The 25,576-nt window shown below is 38.0% G+C and overlaps 1 protein-coding gene across 1 annotated transcript in view; it reads left to right on the top strand.

Moving 5' to 3' along the window:
* FAT1 (FAT atypical cadherin 1) overlaps positions 1 to 25,576 on the top strand; it is a 127,279-nt gene that overhangs the window by 56,543 nt on the left and 45,160 nt on the right. Inside the window, exons 3-6 of the mRNA XM_012644018.1 lie at positions 4,695 to 5,009; positions 23,369 to 23,430; positions 24,283 to 24,612; positions 24,984 to 25,194. Coding sequence (XP_012499472.1) covers positions 4,695 to 5,009; positions 23,369 to 23,430; positions 24,283 to 24,612; positions 24,984 to 25,194 — 918 coding nt within the window. The remainder of the gene's footprint in view (positions 1 to 4,694; positions 5,010 to 23,368; positions 23,431 to 24,282; positions 24,613 to 24,983; positions 25,195 to 25,576) is intronic.

The raw sequence follows: 25,576 nt of genomic DNA, 5'->3' as shown, positions 1-25,576 counted from the left end.
CCCATATCTGCTGGTCACATCCTATTGTTGCCATTTCAGAAAGTGAGAGAGGAACTGGAAAGGAGGACAGAGATGGCTGAGAAGAAAGGAGCTGAGAGAGGGGAGAGAGTGAAGACAGGGAGTTCACAGCGAGGAATATGGGGTGGATTGGATGCATGTGTACACACACACACACACACACACACACACACACGTGAGATGAGGTGTTGTTTTGAGTATATGTTAAGGAAAAATGTCTGTAAAAACTATAGTTTTTCTGGTTTCTTATTTTTTCTCCAGGAAGAGTGAGTTTATCATGCACTATACAAAATGTAATTATTGAAAGTTGATTGGTAGACAATTCTGGATTAAGAGAAATAAGAGTGGGGATAGGGCTTTGAGAAGGAACACAGTTGTTTGATTCATATCCGGTGATGGCTATGGCTAGGAGTTTTTAGTTTTATTTTTTGTTTTTCTTTGTTAAAAGTACTAATCAGAAGCCTTATTAATGGAAATTTGAAAATTTGTTTCTCTTTATGGAATTAAGGTAACTGTTACAGAAATCAATTTATGATCCATAAATGCCAGTCGTGGTTTTAGGAAGGATTAGTAAAAGAAGGTGCTAAAGTATAGGGATAAGGACCATAGTGACTTAAAGAATAAGCCCTGCTTCTTTCTCGTCAGACTTCCAGATAGCTGTTGTGTTGGTCACCTCAGAAGCCAGGACTCCGTTAAAGGATGGCTTCAATCCTGATGACCTCTGGTTAAGGAGGTACCTTTCTCTAGATGTTAAACTCTCTTTCGCTTCCTTAAGTTGGACAAATCATTTCAGCTTTCTTTAACAGCAAGGGTGTAGCACTGGAAGATTTCCAAAGGGTTCTCAGTCTAGTTCTTAATTCTGAGATGACTAAGGCTAGAGCTACTACTGGTCTTCCTTTGCAGATTACCTGGACGCTTACCTAGCCTTTCCCAGACCTTCTTCCTTCCCTGGCATCAAGATGGGAAGCTCGAGGCCTTGACCTGTGATATCAGGATAGTGCGATTTGCCCACTTTAGAAGCTTCTGCCTGGGAGTTTTGAGGAGATATATCTTACAATTGAGAAGACAACAAAATAACCCTGCATACTTAAGGCTTCTTTCCACCCACTTTATGTGTATATGACGGTTTTCTGCAGTTAATAGAATAGCACTTAGGTACCCTGACACTCTGTGACCAAACACAGTCCTCAGATCCTCTCCTCTCCTTCATTGTCCTTTTGGCATGAGAGGCACCCTCATTTCAGCATTTGAAAACTCCTTGTAGCTGGTCGTTATGGTAACAGCCCCGCTGTGCCGTTGGTGCTGGGTCTCATGGTGATGCAGTGGGTCAGGGTACAGCCTACTGGGAGACCCCGAGTTCTGGAGGCAGACTGTCCCATTCAGACCTGGATCTCACTACTTAACTCTTGACCAAGGCCATGTTTCTTAACCACTCTAAGGCTTAAGCAAGTTTCTTGATTTATCCAAGCTTCTCCTTCCTCATGTGTAAGACTGGGATGAAAGTCATACAACTTCTTTGTTCTTTAAATTGTTTAATGCATGTAAATCCAGTGAAGTGATTTGGCGTACAGTGAACACTTGTTACCGTTCTCATGATGAATGTGAGGATAGGGATTAGAAGAGATTATTCAATGTGCCTTCCTTTCCCTTGGGCAGCTGAAATTCTCTTTATTTTATAGTTCTCTATAAATTGTATTAAATAATTTTTTTTCTTTTACAAGGGTATAATGATTAAAATACATCAAAACATAAATATCTTAGCAGTCACCATATGGTATTATAAAAGTACACCGTTCATGAATTCATAAAATAGTAACATTGGGCATCTGACACATTAATATTTACTATTTTAATTCTTAATACAATTCTAATTTTTTGCCATATTTAAATAGAGCCAGTTTATGTTCTCACTTTTCATTGTAAGTAATATCCAGAGATTACCAGGATGGGAAACTTCCCTCCTGACTGTCGCTAGGGGGCACGTAAAGGAGGATGTGGCTGTCTGCCTGCCCAGGTGATAGGGAGAGAGAGGGGGGCAGTGCCCAGCAGAAGACATCTCACATTTGTGCGTGCGGTCTGGACACTTACAGACCAGACTAGAAATAGAACGTGATGCAAACTAATAGCTGTGATTGTAAACCTCCTAATATATTTCCATTTTATATTTCTTTTTTCCCTTTTACCTTGAGACTAGAGAAAGCTGCTGTGTATGGATGAATACTGACATATGAAACAAATGGATGAAATATGAAGTTTGACTTATCTTTTCTGAGTTATCACATTAAGTTTTGTATATTCCACTTTTGTCATACAAACTATAGGATTGATGAGGAATTTTGCTGGCACTGAAGTCAGAGACTTGTGGTGTCTAAATTCCAGCTCTGCTGTTTTACTATGGCTCAGAGAAAGCTCCTGATCTCTCTAAATTTGAGTTTTTCATCAGTGAAATGGAGATAATAGCACCATATATGTAGGCAGGTTGGATATAAAGATTAAATAAGACAGTGCATGTAAGACACTTATCACAGTGCCTGGCATGTAGTAAACATTGAGCAAATTGTTTTTAAATGCCTATAAATCACATTTAGAGGCACAAATTTTTAAACAGAATATGACACATGAATTATGTGAGGATTAGAACTCCAAAGAGGTGAATAAAGGCACTATGTTCCTGTGTTCTTGAAATTTACTAATAACACTGCACCTGTCAAACAAATTTTATTGCATTAGAACACAGAGGAACACATGTACATTGGTTTTATTAATATGTAATCCTCCTAAAGAGAACATTCTGTCATTCCCTTACTTCCTTGTGTCTATCAGTGGATGGGTGTGATGAATTAGAGAAATGGTGAAAAATTATTCTTTCAGACCATAAACAGATATAATTTTACTAATTTAGCAAATGGATTGAGTATACATAGATTATGTTTGGATCAGACACAAAGGAAGTGTGTTTGACTTTGTCTTCAGTTGTCTGTTGTATGGAGTGAGCGTTAGCTTCTTTTTATTTAGTTACGAGGCTTTGTTTCATATTTCTAGAAGTTGTATTATAGATCCTTTTTGAGGGTTCAGTGAGAATTAATGATGCAATAATAAATAATAATGCTTCTGAATCACAATAGACATTCATTTTATGATAATTTATTTCACATTTTGTTGCTTGGTTACATTTTTAAGTTATAAGCCTTTTGGGGAGTGTTAGATATGATTATCTTCCACTCAAAATAAATGAGTTTTCCTGATATTAACAACCTCAGATAAGCAAATGTTTAAATTTAAGTCATGATCAAAAATATGAAATACATATTTATTTTTGTTTGAGGAAAATAATTTCATTTCTGAGCATAGATGAAATTGATATTTGTTAATTTTTCTTATAGTATTTTGCCTTGAATGGGAAACTTTAGTGATTGTAAAGTTGTACAAGTTCCAAAGTCCAACCTGGACTATGGTGTTGAACACAAAAAGTATCATTAGCTCAGAAGGATCAGTCCATGAGAAAAGGGGCAATGATGTATTTTGGGTGCCAAAGGGCAAGATTACACCATGATTAAAAAGGTGGGATTTGCCGACAAGAAATGGATATTTCCACTTTTAATCACCCTGAGAGGAGGTCAGCCCTGGAATTAAGTACAGTTTTGACTGGTTTCAATGGCTGGGCCAAAAATTAGATGCTCTAACCCTCTTCTTCGTAATCATGTAATTTCATCTCTTGCTAGTTGACTCAACAAGAAATGTGTCCTAGTTTTGGTCCCAGTTGAAGACATTTCTGTTCCAACTGCAGTTAATGTATTTTTGCGTTTCATTCATCTATTTAGTAAGCAATTATTGTGCTTTGTATAAGGTGTGAGGGATACAGGTATTTGAGAATGAAGTGACGTCTGCCCTTTTGGAGTTTATAGCATAATTGGAGAATTTATATTTTTATAGCATGCTGATTATCTTCCCCTTTGAGGCGATGAAATGGAAGGGAACTGAGCAGTCCGTTATTCTGGAATTCGAAAGGCTATATTCTCTTTCCTCAGCCACTGTGAGAAGGGTGTGTGTACAGACTAAGCCGTCTCGAGTATTGCTCCGGCCTCTTTTCCTCCATACTGGCAGTACTGGGTCACAGGAATGCAGTGTGGGGAGCAGGGATGCTAGACTGCAGGGACTCAGATCCGGGCTGTGGCTCTGGTGTTGTCCCTGGCTTCCTGATTAGCTGCTTTGAAAGTCAGCAAATCTCAACCAACCATAAATTTCACCTTTGGACAAATAAAGTATTGGACCATTAGGTAATCTCATAGTGCCCATCCCACTGGTTTATTTTGAGATTTAAGTGAGATAATATTTTTAAAGTGCTCCAAATAGTGCTTAACACGTAATGCTAATAATAACAAATACTTTTGTAGCCTATATTATGAGCCAAGTGTTGTTCTTGTTATTATATATGTGTATTTGTTCATTTAATCAACCTATGAAGAACAGTTATTACCTCCATTTTATAGGAGAGCAAACAGGGGCACAGAAAGGCTAGATAACTTGCTCAAGATCATGCAACTAGTAAGTGGCACATAAGCCCTCAATAAGTCAGCGTTATTATTATTAGGCTGACACTTTCTCGGGTAGCAGTCTTTTTTGTTGTTGTTGTTGCTGACATGCTACTTGACGTTTTTCTTCTTTTTTCTCTCTAGGTGTCATAGAGACTTCTGATCGACTGGACCGGGAATCAACCTCCCATTATTGGCTAACAGTCTACGCAACCGACCAGGGTGTTGTGCCTCTTTCATCATTTATAGAGGTCTACATAGAGGTTGAGGATGTCAATGACAACGCTCCACAGACATCAGAGCCTGTTTATTATCCAGAAATAATGGAAAATTCTCCCAAGGATGTATCTGTGGTACAAATTGAGGCATTTGATCCAGATTCTAGCTCTAATGACAAGCTGATGTACAAAATTACAAGTGGAAATCCACAGGGATTCTTTGCAATACATCCTAAAACAGGTGTGTGTCAATACTGTTATATGAAATGTTCATGCTTATACTCTCCTATATGGGAAGAATTAAGAATTAGCATTTATCTTTTGCTTAATTTAGTTTTTGATAAGTTATTTTCCTTTTGAGTTTGCTTTTATAAATTTATTTTATGATTTTGCTCGTTAGTAGAGTTTCTCTTCCAGGTGACAATGCAAATACTGTTATTTCAGTAATAGCTCCTAAATTAGTGATACATTTTAAACTTACAGCAGATTCTACTGCTGCTAAGAATTTGAATTTTCTTAACTCAGCTTTTTGTAAAGAATATCAAGAGATTATTTCACAATTCTGTAGTTTTTTAATGTTCTTTTAAATTTTTCGCATAGAGCAGCTCTGTATCTCTGCAGGTGGTAGGGGATGGGGATGAAAGTTTTCACACTGGCAGTGGTTACTTTCTTAAACTGATACTTCCATATTTTTCCTCCTAACTGTTTTCTCTTCTCAATGTTGTGACCCCCTGCTTCTAAGAAGATAGCTCTGTGACCCCAAAATCTTCTTCCAAAATCCTTATAAACTTCTAATCTTTGCTTCCTTACGTTTGACAGTGTATTATTTTTAGTTCTTAGTTCTCTTGTATTATTTCACCAAAAAACGATGTTAAATGTAGCTATCATTTTGTTAATGAAAACTTAGCCCTCATTTGTGCTGTGAAGACTGCCCATGTGGAGTATAGTACACTTTGATTTATTGATCAGAGTTAAAATTTGAACCACCATCTGACATTGAGAAGACAGTTTATTTGTAGGAAAATAAAACTGTTTATCAAATAGATTACTGGCCTTAGACAAAGATGTTGTGCAGTTATTCAATAATTGCTCGTAGAATCTAATAGAAAATTCTGAAGAGGGAGATTTATTTAGTACTTTATATACCTCAATCATGTCTTTGCTTATTATGTTTTTCCTTATTCTAGGATAATTGGTCTGTTCAGTTACTGGGATATCTATTTGATAAGTCAGAGAAATAATATACAAACACCAAAATAAGGCAGCAGCCTCAGCTTCTTTGCCAGTCTTTGCTATCCCTTTTGTTGTGTCATTCTTACTTCCTAATTTCTTTTATTGAATTTAAAAGGAAGCAATTGTTAAAGTGGAAAGAAGCTTGAGTTTAAGATCTGTATAACAGATGTTTATAGAAAGACAGAGATCATGTATGTATGTAATATTTTGTTTCTTCAAAAGGATGTTAAAATGTTAGTTTTTCAACCTCTTGTCAGCATATTTCAACCTGACATTTATAAAGACTTTTTTTTTTTTTTTTGAGACAGAGTCTCACTGTGTTGCCCGGGCTAGAGTGCCGTGGCGTCATCCTAGCTCACAGCAACCTCAAACTCCTGGGCTCAAGCGATCCTTCTGCCTCAACCTTCCCGAGTAGCTGGGACTACAGGCATGCGCCACCATGCCCAGCTAATTTTTTTCTATATATTTTTAGCTGTCCAATTAATTTCTTTCTATTTTTGGTAGAGACGGGGTCTCGCTCTTGCTCAGGCTGGTTTCAGACTCCTGAGCTCAAACAATCTGCCTGCCTCGGCCTCCCAGAGAGCTAGGATTACAGGCGTGAGCCCCCACGCCCGGCCTATAAAGACTTTGTTGATTGTTAAAAGTAAAACATAAGTTTAAGATTTATTTTGAATGTATTAGTATTTTTCACTTTGAGACAATTATTCCTTTGGACAAATTCTGATGAGTTCCTCTGATGGAGAAAGGAGGGGTGTTGGATTTAGAAAACTGGTAATTGATTATTAAGAGTGAGCCTTATACAGATTTATATAGGAGAGAAATTTATAGGAGCTGAGTTTTTTTCTTTTGGTTGCCTTAGGGGTAGAGTGCAGGACCCTGGGCCCAAGAAAAAGGGCTGGAATTAAGACAACCTGCAAAACTTGAAAAAGCTTCTGTAAATGATTAATGAAAGACTTGTTTTAGCATGTGGTTGTACCTGTTTTTACTGCACAAGTGTTAACTAGGTTCACCCACCATTTTGTGAAGTAAAGCAAAAGAGAGCTAAGAACTAAGAGCTGAAAAATTATAAAGCATTGTCAGATGTAAAATATGAAAGAAGTTTACAAGAATTTTGGAGGAGGATTTCAGAATCCACAAAGTATGCCTTTCTGGTGGTGGTCACAGACCTTGAGAGAGAGAAATCTAGAAGGTAAAAGCCTTGAGGTGGTGTGAATGTGAGGGGAGAAAACAAAAAACTACTCAAAAGAGTTTTTCTCCGATTCTCTTGCCAAACTGTAAAAATCATCAACACAGAAGATTTCTGTGACCAAGTGTGTAAGGGTTTTCCCCACACACCAAGCAGCGGACATCAGCTGGGTGTCCTTCAATTCACTTCTGAGGCTGTCTACCTGGAGATCCCACAGGTAGAGGCTCAGTCCCACGAGACTGCTCCCTTCCCCCCTTCAGACACCAGGCGCAAGTCTGGGCCTCTACGACTTCTAACCAGCTCCTATGACTCCCTCTTGGGGTCTGATTAATTTGTTAGAATAGCTCCCACAACTCAGGGTACACTTTAGTTTACTGATATATTACAGAGGGTATTTTAGAGGGTACAAAAAATCAGATGGAGAGGTACATAGGGTCAGGGTCCCTAGTGCGGTAGCTTCTGTCTCTGAGAAGTTGAGGTGCACCACGTGGGTGAGTTCTTATTCATCCTCCTGGAACCTCCTGGAAGCCCTCCATACCCCGTCCTCTTGGGCCTTTTATGGAGGCTGCATTGAATAAACATGATTGACAACCATATCGAAATGTGATTGGACAAAAAAGGTAAGATCTAATACTAATAGACTGAGTGGGGAAACCCAGCGAGGCCTGTCTGTTCAGATGCTGCTTGGCCTCTCTGTGTAGCATCCTTCCTCCAGAGTATGGAACCAGGACCCCTGTTGGAATGAGAGTCTTATGACCCACAATCAGATTAGAGTCCTGCCTCAGGCAGGTGAAAGGAGGGCAGGAGAAGGTCAGAGAGAGAAAGAGGTTCTGTTTCCTCTAAGGCCTGCTTCTGAGGCCCAAAGTGCCCCAACATTATAACAAGAGACTAACAAGGATTATGGGAGGGATGAGCCAGGAACCATGGTTCGCAACCTGTATATTTATATATGTCATGATATCACAGGTGGTAATTCAAAAACATAATATTATTATGTATTATATCTGTATTTCTATTGTTGGATGAATTCGATTTAAAAAATATTTTCGTTTTATGTCTTCTGTCTTTTAGATTAAATTCTTTATGAAGAGATGGAGGGGCAAGCAGTAAATGTCCTTTTGAATGTCTGAGCAAATAGTGTAGTTCTGGGCATAATATTGATGTGAGGAGGAGGAGGAGGAAGAAACTTTAAGGCAGTTACATAGACTGGAGCTGTGGTTCCTCCTGGGGCCTCTGAAGTGATGCCATCAGGGCTGTGGTCTAACAGCTCCTAGAAAAGATGTCTGCAGGGACTTCCTCATTCTTCCTTGTCTTTAGCAATAACATACTCCCCTCCAGGAGCCCACAGCTAGCTCCCAGCCCTGGCTGGAAAGCACGTGCATCTGCTGCCAGGACAGCAGGAGAAAATTCATTAGGGTGTCCAAAGAGGTTTTCTTTTTGGTGAGTCGAAGGCAGATAATAGTGGAGAATAATTGCAATTAGTACACAGGAGTATTTGTTGTGAAGTATGTTATAAACTGAATGCTTAATAAAAAGTCTAATCATTCTGCAAATCACCTAAAGTCTCTACAGATCAAGAAATAACCTTATTTTGGCATGGGCATTATTAAAGAATATGGTAAATACAGCTTCACAAGATCTTTTTCTAGATGATTCTTTTCCCCCAACACAATAGAAAATTTGGCCGTGATCCTCAGAGCTCACAGTGTACCTTTAAAGCAGACTGGTGTTTAATAGGTGGGCCAGGACTGTGGGGAACTTGATCGTGGCAATGCTTGTGATTTACTGACCATCACAGCACCTGGAGACCCTGAATCATGTTACTGAATAATTAATGGCTGAGTGAGAAAATAACCGGACTGGAAGTTAAGAGATCTGAGCTATAGTGAGGCTTTACACTGGGATCTTGGGGAAAACTGGCTTCTGGGTTTTTAACATTTTGTGATTCACGATAACCATTTTGCGCTCCTGTTAAGACTTGCGTATGCAGAGAGCAGAGCATCCAGAGTCATTTATGGGAGGTGCCACAGCCTCTTCCCCTTGCAGGTGTTACAGTATCTCTATTACTGTATATAAGACAATCAAGATTTCACTAGATTAATAAATTTGTACATCTCCTTTGGATAAGTAAATTTGATAGAATAAAGTGGGTCTCCTTGCTTCTTAGTGGCAAAGAAAAATTTGGGCCCCTGGTGATTATCATCAATGTCCAACAGACTACAGAAAACCTAAATTCATCGTCGTTCAAAGGATTCATTTATGCATCAAATACAGTCATGTGTCCCTTAACAACAGGGATACATTCTGAAAAATGGGTCGTTAGGTGATTTCATTGTTATGCAAACATGGAGTGTACTGAAACAAACTAGGTGGTGCAGCCTGCTACACACCTAGGCTGTGTGGTACAGCCTGTGGCTCCCAGGCTACAGACCTGTACAGCGTGTGGCTGTACTGAATACTGTAGGCAGTTGTAACACAAGCATAAATATTTGTGTATCTAAACACATCTAAACATAGAAAAGGTAAAATAAAAATACGGTGTTATAATTTTATGGGGCCATCATTGTGGATGAAGTCTTTGTCCGAAGTGTCCTTATGTGGCACATGACTATTTAGTGAGCTTTTCTACTCTATATACAGCACCTTAAGAGAGGCATTGAAAATTTGTAGTGTACAGAAGTGAACTAGCAGAGAGAAACAGGTGTGCACAACAGAGTGTGGCACAGGCTCTGATAAACGTGTCTGCAGAGAGGGAAACAGACTGGCATGGTGCGTATCATTGGGAAGAGGAGGCCCCTTGGGAAAGTTATTGGGCTGATTTTGAAGGTGGTAAAAATAGATTGATGGAGAGAAGGTAGGGGATGTTGGTCGTGTTAGGGGACAATTTGAAGAAGTCTTGAGAATTAGAGACCAATCGAAAAGTTAAATGAGTGTATGGGAAATGGCAGCACTATCAAGTGTTTCTATCAAGAAAACCTTGAACACCAGAATAACTGTTAAAGATAATATGTTTAATAATAATGTTTATAAATAATGATCTATTTTAAAGAGTCTACAGATAATCCCTTGGAACATTTTGTATAAATTTAAATCACATGACCCTATTAAAAGTCATCTCCTCAAAACCTTTTTCTTCTTCTTTCATAGTATGATAAAATATTTTAAAAACCAAAACAAAAATCCTTCTTAGGACTGAGTTCAGTGATCTTATGAACTTTGGGCTCTAAGTGACAAATTTGAATGAAATTTTTGGAATGTTTTTTTGTCTTCCAGTCACAGTTTTTGTGCTAATTTTTTATGGTGCCAGGAGCTATCTTCTACATTTCAGACATTTCTTATTTTGTTTATAAGTAGGGTTGATGCGGTGGGTTTTCTTTTTTTAGGGTGTACAAAGAAAAGATTGTATTCATTTTCTTTTTCTTGATACATACGCTTTTGTTGGCACTGTAAATTTTTATAACATTTTTGGTTGATTATGTCCAATATCGGGGTAAATTTGCTTCTTTTAACACAAAGTGGGCAGTCGCTCAAGGTGGGAGAGAGACAAGAGCATAGAATGTCAGATTGTGTGGAGCCTCAGCAGCACAGCTCTGGCAAACCAAAGCATCACAGCTTTGTGGTATGTCAAGGCCAAGAGAGGAAGGGGCGTCCTGAACAAAAGGGACCAATGTGAGCTTCTCAGGTTTCACTGTCCACAAGTAAACTCAGGAAACAGACACCACCCTTGCAAAGTGTCTTTTCAGTTACTAAGTTAATCAGTTTGAACTCTGAGGAATGGTATGCATCTTACTACAATTGGCAGATAATTTTGAAATGTTACTTTTAGACCTGTAGGTGCTTTAGAAAGGATCACAGTCTTACTCTTTTATTTGTATGTTTGGTATTTTTCAAGTTTTTATTACAAACCTAGTATTGCTCTTTATTTTTAAAAAGCTTGTTTTAGGTGTAATTGACATATGACAAATCGCACATACTTAGACTACAATTTGATTTTGATAAGTTTTGACATATCTTATACATCTGAGAAACCATCACCATAATCAAGCAGTGAACATCCCCATCACTCCCAAAATCTGATGCTTCCTGATGCTTCTTTGTAATCCCTGTCCCCTACTCCTCCCTGCCCCCATCCCTATGCAGCCACTGATGCATTTACCGTCACTAAATATTACTTTGCATTTCCTAGAATTTTATATTAATATACTCATGGCATATACCCTTTTTTTCAGTAAGCCTTCTTAGACTTTTTTTTTGATGAGGCTTCTTACACTTAGCATATTTATTTTGAGATTCATACATTTGTAGTGCATATCAGAACAACATTTCTTTTTGTTGCTGTATATCCCTTGCATACATATACTATACTTTATCCATTCACCTGTTGATGGACACTTGTATGGTTGCCACTTTTTGGCTATTTATAAGTAAAGCTACTATGAACACTGAGTACAAGTCTTTATAAGGACATATACTTCATTTTTCTTGGATTTCACACAGGAGTAACTGTCTGGAAACTGTCCCAAGGCAGTAAGCTTGTACAGTCATAGGTCTCACCTTGTTTGCTTCTGTCTTGGAGGAATCATTATCTTTCTTTGCCTGATGTCTAGTGTCCTGTAAACTATTTCATTTATTTCGTCTGTTTCTTGGTGGTTTTATGTTAGAGCATAAATCTGACCCCCCGACTAGACCTAGAAGGTCAATATTGCTTTTTAATCAGAAAAACAAAATGCTTTTTCAATTTCAGAAGTGCTGCAAATATGTATATATTAATACTATAAAAACCTCATTTATTAAATAGCGAATCTTCTTAACCGAGGTTTTTGTGTTTTAAGGAGTAAAAATTAAAATTCTAGATTTATTTTAATCAGAAACTTAGCAGTATCCTGGGTATATTTCTGGAGTTTGTAGAAATATAAATCAGTATACACTTTTTGTATGTCTTCCAAAATTGTGCCGTTGTGTCCTGAATGGCAGTCCTCAAGTTCCCCAGAATACCACTGATTATCAGCATACTCTGCTTTCCAAGACTGGAAAGTTCATGTGTTTTGTGATATATGCACACACATAACACACCTCATAAATGAAGTTACTTGTTTTGAATAGTAATGTAGTACAGAATTCAAAAGGCACAAGAGGATGTTCAGTGGGATATTTACTCAGCTCTCAGTTCCCCCCCAGCGTATTAACTATATTTTCTTATTTCCCATCTCTTGATGCTCTGGCTCCTGAGGCCTCATTGACTGGGGAGCGGCTGCCCCTCCTAGGGTAGGGACCGCTAGTGACTGGCCCAGAAGCATGCTTTTCATAAGCAAGCTAAGCAACCCAGAGCCTTGTCTTCAGACTGCCTCCTTTGTCATGCTAAGCCCCTGTTCTCTTGCCCGGGTCTTCTCTGGGTGAGGTACCTGACTACTGGGGACAGCTCCTGTGTCCCAGAGCCTTTGAAATTATTCAAACCAGTCCATCTTACACCTGCTTACTCTGCCTTGCCTGGCCTTTTGGAAACCACAATCAAGGCTCTTGCCCACACTTTCCTTTGCTCCTTCTGCCTCTGGAGCGACCCTGGAGCTTGCCTGTGTGGCCCTGCACTGCCTTGTCAGTATTTCAGTGGGGTGACAAGCCTCTTGGGGAAGGAACAAACTCTTCAGCAGGAGCCATTTCATGATCTGTTGGTCTCACCATACCTTAATAATAATAAAGCCTGCCTTTATTAAAACACTTAGAGGCTAATGTTTTGCATTTTCTTTCACTCGTATATAAGCAAATAAGAATACATTATTTTTTTCTCTTTTTAACACAGATAGTAGCATACCATACACACTTATGTGCAACTTGGGTTTTTTCCCTAACAGCATTAGATGCTGTGTTTTTAGAAAAATCATTTTACTATAGTTATTGGTGAACTTGACACAATATTACAGGAATGGATGTGCATATACATGTACCTTTCAGTGCCCATTTTACTAAGCCGCTGATTTTACCTGTCTAACAAATGTGTTACTTTTTACCTCTTTTCATTCATTGATGTACATCTTCCTGTTTGGGAACAAATACACTGAGAAGGAATTTTATTTTGTGGCTAAAGATGCATTCATCAGAAATGTATGGTAAAGCCAAGTGTGGTGGCTCGAGCCTGTAAGTCCCAGTTACTGGGGAGGCTGAGCTGGGAGGATCACTTGAGCCCAGGAATTGTGAGAGCAGCCTGAGCAATGTATTGAGACCCTGTCTCAAAAAACCAGAAATGTATAGTAAGTAGAGGTAGGGCATCCTTTTTGAATATATGTGTATGTTTGCATATGTGATTTCTGTGTGTCTACATGTGCATATTAAAAGGGTTTAGGCTCTTTGACAACTGCTACATCTATTTGTATCCATTTAAAATTTTACATAGTTTAAAAACTATTTTGAGGCTATTTCAGCTTAATGCTTCTTAGCTTTTCCTTTATTAATTTTGTAGGGTTAAAATTTCACAAATTTTGGAGAGAGATCCTCACTCTAAAATCTCGTCTCATTATTGGAATTTGAGCATGTTGAGCTGTTAAACTCTTGTAAGTCCTGCTCGTTCTTAGTCTTTGAGCAATCTCCATCCTCTGTCTCAGGCCTGTTCCCTTTGAGAATTGAGCTTGAAGGAGACAGCCAGAGAGAAACCAGCAAAGCCTAGTTTTCTTCCTTTTGCCACTTTTCTCTCTCATTCTCTGGTCCACCCTTCTACCTTCTCTTGGCATCACTTCTGGATAAGGCTGAAACAAAACTTTCATTAGAAGTCAGAGGGGCATTGACGTGGGTACCTCACATGTATGTATTGCACCCTGAGGTTGAGCCACACAGACGTGAATTTAATAACTGCCCCTTCTCTGTACACAGTGCCCCTCTCATGCAGTGTGCCTTTGGGTTTGGGGTATAAATGTGGTTTGGGGGCCAGTTTTTCTGTAGCTTATCTATTCTTTGTAGTGAGGAATTCCTGTAGTATATAATAGTCGCTTTTGAAGCTAACCTCATTTATATGGTACTTTCAGACCAGAAAACAAGAAGCTTCTGAAAAAGAGAAGATGTTTAAACTTAGTTTTAGGTTATTAAACTTTTTCTATAAAGGGCCATAGTATTTTTGGCTTGTAGACCATACAGTCTCTGCCTCACTACTCAACTCTGTCTTTGTAGCACAAAAACTGCCACAGACAATATGGAATGAATGAGGATGGATGTGTTCCAATAAAACTTTATTTATGGACATTGAAGTTTGCATTTCATGTACTTTTCATGTATCACAAAAGTCTTTTTCAACCATTTAAAAATTTATAAGCCATTCATAGCTTGCAGGCCATATAAAAACAAGTTAGTTATAGTTTCCTGATTTCTGATTTTTGATGTAAACCACATTGATTTTTTTTTTTTTCTGTTGCTCTAAGCAAGAATGCTTAGAAAAGATGATATGTATTTTGCTTTTCTGGGTCATTAAAATTCTGGGGGTTTTTTGTTGTTCTTTGAGGGGACAGAGTCTCACTCTGTTGCCCTGGCTAGAGTGCTGTGGCGTCAGCCTAGCTCACAGCAACCTCAAACTCCTGGGCTCAAGTGATCCTCCCGTATCAGCCTCCTGAGTAGCTGGGACTATAGGTGCCTGCCATCACGCCCGGCCAATTTTTTCTATGTTTAGAGGAGATGAGGTCTCACTCTTGCTCAGGCTGGTTTCAGACTCCTGACTTCAAGCCATTCTTCCACCTTGGCCTCCGAAAATGCTAGGATTACAGGTGTGAGCCACCAAGGCTGGCCTAAAATTCTTATTTAAAGAATAGCAGTTAGAGACTGGGCACAGTGGCTCATACCTGTAATCCCAGAACTTTGGAAGGCCAAGGCAGGAGGATTCTTTGAGGCCAGGAATTCACGACTAGCCTGAGCAACATAGTGAGACCCCATCTCTACAAAAAATTTTAAAAAATTAGTTGGTTGTGGTAGTGCATGCCAGTAGTCCCAGCTACTCAGGAGGCTTAGGCGGGAGAATCACTTGAGCCCAGGAGTTTGAAGATTCAGTGAGCTGTGATCATGCCACGGTACTCCAGCCTGGGCGACAGAGCCAAGACCCATTCTCCAAAGAAAAAAAAAAGGCGGTTATCAAAGTTGAAATCTCAGATAAGATTTAGCAAGTTGATTAGTACACTGTTAGATCTCTTTTACTTTGAGAAATAACTTTCTCTCATTAATAGATAACATATCCCTCAATTTTGAGATTTTCATAACCTCTTTGTGTTGGTGTGTCCTATTGAAAGTATTTCAGAGCTCCAAATTCCAGCTTATACAGTGGCTATATGTGTACTTACCAGATCTTTACAATTTCCTCTTATTTCTTTATCCCGTATTCTTTGTTGAGATGTTCATGCTCATGTTATTAAATTACAATTTTGTATGCTTTGTAGAAGTCACTGTTATCCAGTGGCATGTTTTTTGTTCATTTGTTACATTGTAGGATAGTGTATAATACAGAATTATTTTATGTTCAGCATAAAAATGTGATTTTTGATTACAGACAGATTGGGTAGAGATACATAGTTTATATGTAATAATCCCTGAAGCACCACAAAGTCACAAGATGCTGTAATAGCTAATAAGTATACTGGGTTCTCCTCATGTGCTAGCTAGTCCAGTATCACTTTACAGCTATTTTTTTCTGAACCAAAGGAAATGGCATTTTATTGTGGCTGGAACAGAGACTGAAAAAAGCGTAATGGGAAATAGTTACAGCTGCAAACAACTTCCGAGTGTTTCCGGTAACATTTGATAGCTGCAAAGGAAGGAAATGAAGGGCCAGTCGAGTTACAATGGCAGGAATTCATTTTTTTTTTTTTTTAAGTTTACCTATCTATAGTCTTTTTACCAAGATATGCAGCTATTTTAAGGTGGAATCTATAGCTTTTTCCTACCTGTTTCTCATACTCATTTTTATTTTATAAAATAAATATAGTATCTCTAAAATCTGAAAGAAGTTACATTTTAGTCAATGCCTTTTCTGCACGTGTTGATAACTACATGCTTTTCCAACTAAAATTGATTAAATTTAAATCCTTAGGATAGATTCTATCAAGAGGTATTTGGATTTTTTATATGTTGCTGAATATCATTTGCTAAAATTATATTTAAGATTTTGCATTTTAAGTGCCTAAGTAAGATTACTCTTTATGTCAACATGATGTTAACCTTACAAAATGGTTGGGTACCTTCCCCCCTTGTCTGTACTTGCTATGTCTGACATTTATAGGAACGCTGAGAGCAGTGCCCCATAGATTGAGTTTTGCTGTTGAACTTACGTTCATCTTATGTTATAATACCATCAGTTTTAACAAGAAACAGCTAGTAAGATAGAATTACAATCAGAAGAGAAGTCCGGAGATTTTAGGGTACAAGTTGTTGCCGCAGCCACTCCCTGTGTGACTTTAGTCATTTGATTAATTTTATTAATGTTTTCTTTGGAACTCTGGAGGTTTGAACCAAATGAGTTCTGAGCTGCTTTCCAGCCTTGACAGTCTATGAATAGAATTAATTCCATTTTTGGCTCCAAGCCTAATCCTGCCGGCACCAGTATTACAGTGACAAACAATAGCTGCTCAGATGGCCACAGCTGCCAGAAGAGTTCTCACCAGGCCGCAGTCAAATGTGGTCCTAGAACACCACCTAAATAAAGACAGCTCGGTGCCGCAAAGTATCTCTGAGCTCACAGTCTGAAGCTCTCAGGGGCTGGATGCTGAGTGATAATGTAGAAAAAGTTGAACATTTGCACAAGACCCACAAGCAGTCTGTATTTTTAGAAGGGAAATCGAGGGAAGAGCTGTCCTCCCTGCCGGTCTGCAAGTCAGCTCTGCCTTTCCAGCATTGGCTGTGGTCTGGCCTGTGTTTTGGGGACCCAGCCCTGGCTCAGGTCCTTATGGGCCAAGGCCACCCCTTTTTCATTTACTGTATCCACCACGGAACCAAGGGTCATATTGAGGGGGTGGTTGCTGTGTAATACTTTCCAGTTGACTGGTAAAAGATTTTTTAAATTAGCCACATTCGAATGATTTTCCCTTTCCCTGTTGGAAGAGGAGCCGTAAGAGTTTGAACAGATAAATGCTGCCCTTGGTTTAGTTCTGTCCCTCCCCTGTCTGCTTTTGATGCTCTCTGCTTGCCCACTGCGCAGCTCTCAGGACTCCAGCTAGGAGCTCATCAACTGCAGTCAACAGCCTTGTCCTGGGGCCATTTTCATTTTATTGCAGCTGGTTGGGTATAGATCTGTAGACCAGGACGTCCCACAGAAGAAGTGCTGACACAGCGACAGTCATGCGTTACCTGGAATTCTGCTGTTACTGTCTGCTGTTTCTCTACCTCACGGCGCTTTGTTTTACTTCAGTGCTCCATTTTAGAAATTAATATAATTACTAATTGCATTGCCATCATTATTCTCCATACATTTAGGTAGTCCCTGTGGTTCTTTGATGGTTTAACTAACTCAAAAAGGGCTCAATAGTATATCATGGAAATTTTTTAAAAATTATACGGGAGCCCAGGGTTTGAAACACACATCCTGTAAAGTTCTAAAACACTTTTGTTTAAACTTTAACCTCTCATCGTTAATATTTATTTTATATAAGTTATGTTCATTTATCCTGGTAGTAGGCATTTTATTATTTTTCTTAGCTTTTGTATAAGAGGCGTGAGAGTTATGGCCAAAATAGAAAGGGCAGTTTGGCAGATGTAGGGTGAACACAGGTAAATCTTTTTAACTAAAGAGAATATTCTAGTGATGGGGCGTGGTGGCCTATGCCTGTAATCCCAGCACTTTGGGAGGCTGAGGTGGGAGGATCGTTTGAGGCCAGGAGTTGGAGACCAGCATGGGCAACATAGAGAGACCCTGTCTCTAAAAAAAAATGTATTTTTAATTAGCTGGGCTGTGGCGGGCACCTGCAGTCTCAGCTACTTCGAAGGCTGAGTCCCGAGGGTCACTTGAGCCCAGGAGTTGGAGGCTGTAGTGAGTTATGATCGTGTCCCTGGATGACAGAGCGAGACCTCATCTCTTTAAAAAACAAACAAAAAAACACCCAGAAATGTATTCCCTCACAATTCTGGATGCCAGAAGTCTGAAATCAGTGTCAGTAGGGCCATGCTCTCTTTGAAGTCTCTAAAAGTCGTCTTCTTCGTTCCCTCAAGTCTTCAAGCGTTTCTTGGCTTGTGACAGTGTCGCTCCAGTCTCTGTCTTCATATGACCTTCTTCCCTGTGTCTCCGTGTCCCAAATCTCCCTCTGCCTTTCTCTTAAAAGGACTCTTGCCATTGAATTTAGGGCCCACCATACATCCAGGATGATCTCATCTTGGAGGTTGGAATTAAATTGAGGTCCTTGACTTAGATCTTCAGAGACCCTTTTTCCAAATAAGGTCACATTCACGGGTTCCACATTTGACATGTCTTTGGGCAGGGGCTACCATTCAAACCACCACAATGTGTATTTCCAAAAAGACAAAAAATATGCTGTTAAATGGAAATTTATGTAGCCATTTAGATTCTTGTTTTCTTTTTTGTTAGAAAGACTACATTTCATTTAACTTATGTTCTAACAAGATTTAAGGATTTGGTCAATAGTTGCAGACTTTCCAAAAAGATTCTGGGAGATGTTTTAGGCCTTGATAAGTAATTTAAGAGCAGTTGGAATCTTAAGGTGGGATTCCCCTGGCCACTTTGTTGAAGTATTTTCTGTAATGTTAATTATTGTTCTAATGTACTGTATATTTCTCATATATTTATAGTCCTGTTAGGTTTCTCTGTATCTCAAATAGTATTTTTAAGAAATAGATAATATACTTCGTCCCAGAATATGTCCAGTAGTAATTATTACAGTGACTGAAAAACAAAACTATTAAGAGAGAGTGAATTTTTTTTAACTTCTGTAAGCGCTTAGACTGAGAAGGTTAGCATTGAATGGATCTCCAAGTCACTTGGAAACGTTTATGAGCTTCTACAAGCTGGGTCCTAATGAATGGAGATTGTGATTTGGTGGCGCTCACATGGGGTGGAACCTCATGACTCTGATGCACACCTGGCTGAACAGGGCCAGAGCACTAGAGAGACTTCTGATAACTTTCTTTGGTAAGAGCTCAACGCTGGTTTCCCCTCTACAGCTAACTCTGTGACCTTCAGGAATTTATTAACGTTCCTAGACCTCATGTCCCCAATTCTTAAAATATAGGATTTGGGCTAGAGGGTTGTAAGAGCCCCTCTGGCTGTAGCAAATTTTGATTTCACAGTATGGGGATATTTTAGCATGTATGATAGGTTTCATTAAAAATTTGTTTCAACTTAAAAACATTAGAAAAAGTTGTTCAAGATATGCCACTGTAGTATTTCTAAGAAGTTCTAACTTTCTATGTACATAGCCATATATTTCAGGCTTCAGAGAAATCATTTATTCAAAACTTTCCAGCTTAAGATTAGTTTTCAACCAAGAGACAGTATTTGTTTTTGCTCTGAGCTTTAAAATATTTTAATGGTTAAATTTCTTTATGTACTTGTTGACAATTAAAGATTACCACAATAAAGAAGTGTATGAAGTAAAAAGTGAAGAACCCTCTCCTTTTGTCCCTCTTCCTTTAGCCACCTGTTCCATTTCCCAGGAGTAACCACAGGTAATATTTCAGGGTTTAACCTATCAGAACTTCCGTGCACGAAAATGTGTGTGCATGTTACATATGTACATACATATGTATGTCTCACACCCGTGTCTTGCCTTGCTGGTTTTTGTAGTGCTCCTTGTCCAAAAATTGCTCAAGCAATGTAAGTTTTATTGTCTACTCAGTGGTGTATTACAGGTTTTTTACTGTACTTGTCCTAATGGTGCTGATTGTTAAAGCGTACTGAACCTCCTGGGAGTAGTCCCTGCCAAAGTCGGGATCGAAAGTTAGAAATGCAATTTCCACGTTATGGTAGCAACAGCTACTGAGGAAATTAGCCTGTCTATACTGAAGACCCCTAAAAATTCAACCAAACATGCCACAATTATAGTGCTTATGTTTAGCATAAAGTAGAATAGATGAAAGTGTTTCAGAGCAATCAGTGGGGGAAATGGCTGAAAATAACGTATCTGAAGTGCCTGCCTGCAGTCATGGTGCTGTGATGAATAAAACGTTATGAAGAAGTGATAGAGCCCCGCGGACTCCTACAAAAGGAGCTGAGCTTGGTGGAGAGAACATTCCAATCCTAGAATAATGTGAGAAAGTCATATGTATGTATGCACTGAATAATTTTATTGTGTAATCATTATACATATTAAATATATAATTGTGAATATACACTTATAGTTATTTATGTGAATTAAGAGCTTGGACTCTGGAATCAGACAGACTTGGGTTCTTTGCCATCTTGTGATTTTACCTCTCTAAGCCTCAGATACCTTTAAAATGAAGATAGTGTGCTAGTAGTATCTCCCTTGTGGGGCTGCTGTGATTATCCAGCGAAAGTGAAATATAAAATCTCCAGCCTAGAACTGGGTCCTGGGAAGCACATAATTAGTGTTAGCTAAAACAGGAACTGTAGGAGAATAGTTTAATACTCATCTGTACCTTTTACTAAGAGGGCTGTATCCTTAAATAAATTGTGTGCCTTTGAGGACAAGAGCCTGTCTTGGAGTTTTATGTATGTGTCTCAGAGTAATATATTTGGGGAAGACATTCTGGAAAGTAAATTGAGTAACAATGCAGAGAGAACAAATGGTGGATGCCTGTGAACTAGTAAACATGACAGCATCATTATTGTTTATCAACATACATTTAACTTGTTAATTTTTAGTGCTTAGCAAGAGATTATCAGAAGCAAAAAATATATAAATTAGTAGAATAATGATTCTTCAAAAGGCCTGGTTAACAGAGAGACTTGATTCTTAGGTCTTCAGATGAAGCTGTAAACTAACAATGATGAACCAGGTTTCTCTATCGCCCGCTGAGCCCAGGGAGGTAGTGACTCATAATGGGGAAGGGATGTAATCATTGCAAAGCAGTGTCGGCACAATCAAAATCTTGGAACATTTTGCTTTTTTTGCTGTGTAGGATTAAGACATGTGGATTTGGATTTTGATAATATATTTATTATTCAATTACTGCTTCAAATTTTAGCCACAGGGAAAGATCTTAAATATTGTAGATGTCCTCATGGGCTTTGCAATGTAGATGACTTTTAAACGAGTGACTATAATACTGTTGGATGATGCTATGATAGAGGAAATTTAGGGCTCAGAGAACCCAGCAGCAGAACCCAGATCAGCCCTGTCAGAGTAGGCCTTGGAAATGAGCTTCAACTCATTTCAGTTTAAACTGAAAGTTGAAGAAGTGAATAGGAGTAGTCAGGCTGAAATGGAAAAGAAAGGAGCATTATAATTCATTGCATTTGAATGGAATTAATGTTCCATCTGAGTTATCAGAGAATTAATTTGAAGCATATAGAACACACAAATAATTTCAAATCTGGGAAGGAGATGTTCAGGTTACTTTTTGGCTTTATATTGGCAGTATGGATGTAGGCACACCTTTCGTTAGTCTTCTGATGTGCCGTAAGTAAATCGTGAAGTGGGGAATTGTATTTGCTAACGGATATTTGCACAGTGCTATCGCTGAATGATTAAGTGTTGTGCAGAGAATATTTTGTGAGCATGTCATGCTGTTGCTCCATGTGAAGTTACCATTGATAGCTACTTTGTGATGGATGCTTTAGAACAATTAGGTGGAGCTAATAAATGTGATTTATTGTCATTCTTGAACTATTTAAAACCACAGTCACGAGAGGGTTGCAAATTTTTGATAGAAAAAAAGGGATTAACATAAAAGGTTTTTGACTAATGAAAATAAAGTTTGTGCCACATTTAAGCATCATTTTCACACCTTTAAGCATGTGAAACGTTTTCCTTAAGACCCTTGTAATCTATTATGTAAGTATGGTTTGGGAAAAATCCCAGTATCTAGCTATGATATATAGTCTTTTGTTGTTCTTGTTAGAAAGAGCACTGCTTCATTGAATTGTGGGGAAGATCATGTTGATTTAGATCCTTAGTAACCGTTTAAGAAAAAAAAAAACTTTGAATTAAATGAAAACATGAACTTCTCATTTACAACTTTAGAGAAACATTGTGAATAGCCTTTAAAATGTTACTTATTTTATTAAATGATGGTGGAAGTAAAAAAAAAATTGGTAGTTCCGTGAAATTAGTTAGGGTTATAGGAGAAAAATAAATTAGAGTATAAAGTCTATTCTTAAATATGAGTTATTTGAAGTGTTTCCCTGTGGGAAAAAACCAGAATGCTGGGCAGGAGAAAGTTTAGCCCTGTTAGTTGTCTTGTCATACAGGCTTGACCTGATCTTCAGGTCTAATGTACAGATCACTCCACATGCACTTGTCCATGGTCGGCACAGACTGGAGAGGATATTTTAGTGGTTAGGGGAATTTGTTTGTTTTACAAGAATACATTTTATCAATTTCAATCGTCTTCTAGGTTCCAACATATATTGACTATTTAGCAGACAGTTACTAAAATTAAAGTTCTAGAGTGAAGTTGAAAGTTACAGATATTCTAGTTTAATAAGAAAATTAAAGATATAAAGAATATGGAATTTCTTTGAAAATCACTTATTTTCTTCTTTTATCAGAACCTAAAGGAGCGATATTACCTGGAAAATCACATTAACTTTTTATAACAGTTTTTCAGTTTTGAGGGTAGATGGTTCTAAGGTAATAAATTATAGTTAACATTATGTTTTTCAATGGTCGTTTTTGACATAGTTATATAAGTTGTTTCTATAAATTCTCAGTTATCTTTGGAGCAATTAGAGGAGATACAGATGAGATTGAAATCCTCACAATTTCATCTCACTTTTTAAAAATCTTTTCTGACAAAATATATATTGAAACTACTAACAAGTAGAAAATGTTAACTGGTTTGAGTTTTTCTTCTTTCTTAATACTTGTTTATCTAATGTGTTTAGGAATCATTAAAGTGAAGAAATATTGTTGTTCGTAGATAAAATAATTAATCATACCTAAAAATTAAATATCTCTAGTAATCATTTTTTGCCTTGAGAAAAAGTTAGAGGTTTGCTCAGACTTCTACAAGAGTGTAGTTTTAATTACAGTATTTTGTAATTGACCTTATTTTGTGAGTATTAATGAACTGTTATCATTTTACAGGTCTCATCACAACGACATCAAGGAAACTAGACCGAGAACAGCAGGATGAACACATATTAGAAGTAAGCATTTCTTTATTTTTAATTATTTTAAAAATATTTGTAATTATAAGTCATCATGGGAAAGAACAACCTTATTCCCATTAGCCAATATTCATAGGCGTTAATATTTTGTTGTATTATTTTCCGATCATTAATATAATAAAAAGGAAAATAAAGACACTTCATGAATGTAGTTTGTGTGTCCCTTATCCCTGCCCCTCCCCCATCCTTTCCCAGAACACATGACCACAGTCTTGAGCTCTGTTCCAGTTCTTGTACATTATACTTGCACACACGGAGCAAATGTAACTAACTGTAAAGCATTAAAAACTTCTGTATAAGGAAATAGCCCAACAAAATAAAATGGTGATAACTAGTATTAAAAGGTGTACTATTTAACATGTACTTTTCAAATGATGATTTTGCAGACTTTATTGATGAAGCTTACAAATGACAGTTTTTTAATGTGGCATATGGAGATTTTATTTTTAAGTATATAGAGTATATATTATTTTTAAGAGGACTCTTTAAATGTTTAAATTAGAATCTTCACATATCTCTTCCACTGCCTAAATAATTATTAAGTTTTTGGAAGCTTAACATTTTGGTGAAGTTCACTTTACAGTTACAGCAGTTTGAAAAGAGAGAGTTCATGGTCAGGCAAGAGCAGGAGTGACTAGCTGCCTCTCTGAGTCCCTCTGTAAAAAAGGGAGGAGTTGCCTTACTTCCTCACCGGGCTGTTGTCGAGATAGAGCAGGTGGCCTGTGTACTGTAGAGCTTATGCAAGTGCTGATTACCATTAGGAAGAAGGTATTCACTTTTTATGTAGGGTATCTTAAAAATATTTGTTGATATGTTACCTTTAAAAAACAGGTTACTGTGACAGACAATGGTAGTCCACCCAAATCCACCATTGCAAGAGTAATTGTGAAAATCCTGGATGAAAATGACAACAAACCTCAGTTCCTGCAAAAGTTCTACAAAATCAGACTCCCAGAGCGAGAAAAACCAGACCGAGAAAGAAACTCCAAACGAGAGCCTCTCTATCGTGTCATAGCTACAGACAAAGATGAAGGTCCCAATGCAGAAATTTCCTACAGCATCGAAGATGGAAATGAGCATGGCAAATTTTTTATTGAACCAAAAACTGGAGTGGTTTCATCCAAAAAGTTTTCTGGAGCTGGAGAATATGATATTCTTTCAGTGAGTTAAGATCATATCCTTTGAATTTCTTATATATTTTGACAGTAAACCTAGTCTTGGATTTCTTCTCTTAAAACTTTATTCCTAAAGTAAATAGCTTCAGTGGTTGTGACCTATCGTTCAGGCAGTGCTTGATACTGCTTGAGAAGTATGAGTTTGTTTTTCCTTTTCAGTTGTCACTCCTTTTGCTTCTTTATGTTGGATATGGTCATGAAGTGGTTGCTCTTTTTATCGAGCATTAAACACATAGTTTACAAATATGAAATGTTTGAAATTGGCCCAGTTTAAGACCGAACCAATCAATCTGTGCTTCAGTTATGGGCTATAACTCTGCCTTGCTGATTGTATCCCCTCTGGGCATATTTTCATAGATTAAAGCAGTTGATAATGGTCGCCCGCAAAAGTCGTCAACCACTAGACTCCATATTGAATGGATCTCCAAACCCAAACCGTCCCTGGAGCCAATTTCATTTGAAGAATCATTTTTTACCTTCACTGTAATGGAAAGTGATCCAGTTGCTCACATGATCGGCGTGATATCTGTGGAGCCTCCTGGCACACCTCTCTGGTTTGACATCATTGGTAAGCATTCCCCGTGGTTGTCATTGTCCTTGCGTAGCTTACACTGAGGAGAACCTGCGTATGGGTGTCTGAGTTTTGTGCACGTTTCATGATTTGATATTGGAAGTAACACCTGTAGGTGGAGAATTTGCTTTAAACTATAATATTTTGATGGCAAAATTTTTCACAGTGTACAATGTATGTTAAATTTACTTAAAATAGGTGCTTTCTATCTATCCAGTTGTTAATGTAAAAGTGAAGCTTTTAAAACATGCATCAAGGAGTTACAGAAAAACCTAAATGTTTTGGTCCAAAAGCACAGCTTCTTAATTTTTAATTATTAATGCATAACATATGGCACATTATTATTTTTAGCGAATATGATTGGAACATTTAAAGTAAG

This window comes from Propithecus coquereli, unplaced genomic scaffold (genome assembly GCF_000956105.1).
Source record: "Propithecus coquereli isolate 6110/MARCELLA unplaced genomic scaffold, Pcoq_1.0 Scaffold203, whole genome shotgun sequence".
In the NCBI taxonomy this organism is placed as follows: Eukaryota; Metazoa; Chordata; class Mammalia; order Primates; family Indriidae; genus Propithecus; species Propithecus coquereli.
This window is presented reverse-complemented; position numbering and strand designations above follow the sequence as displayed.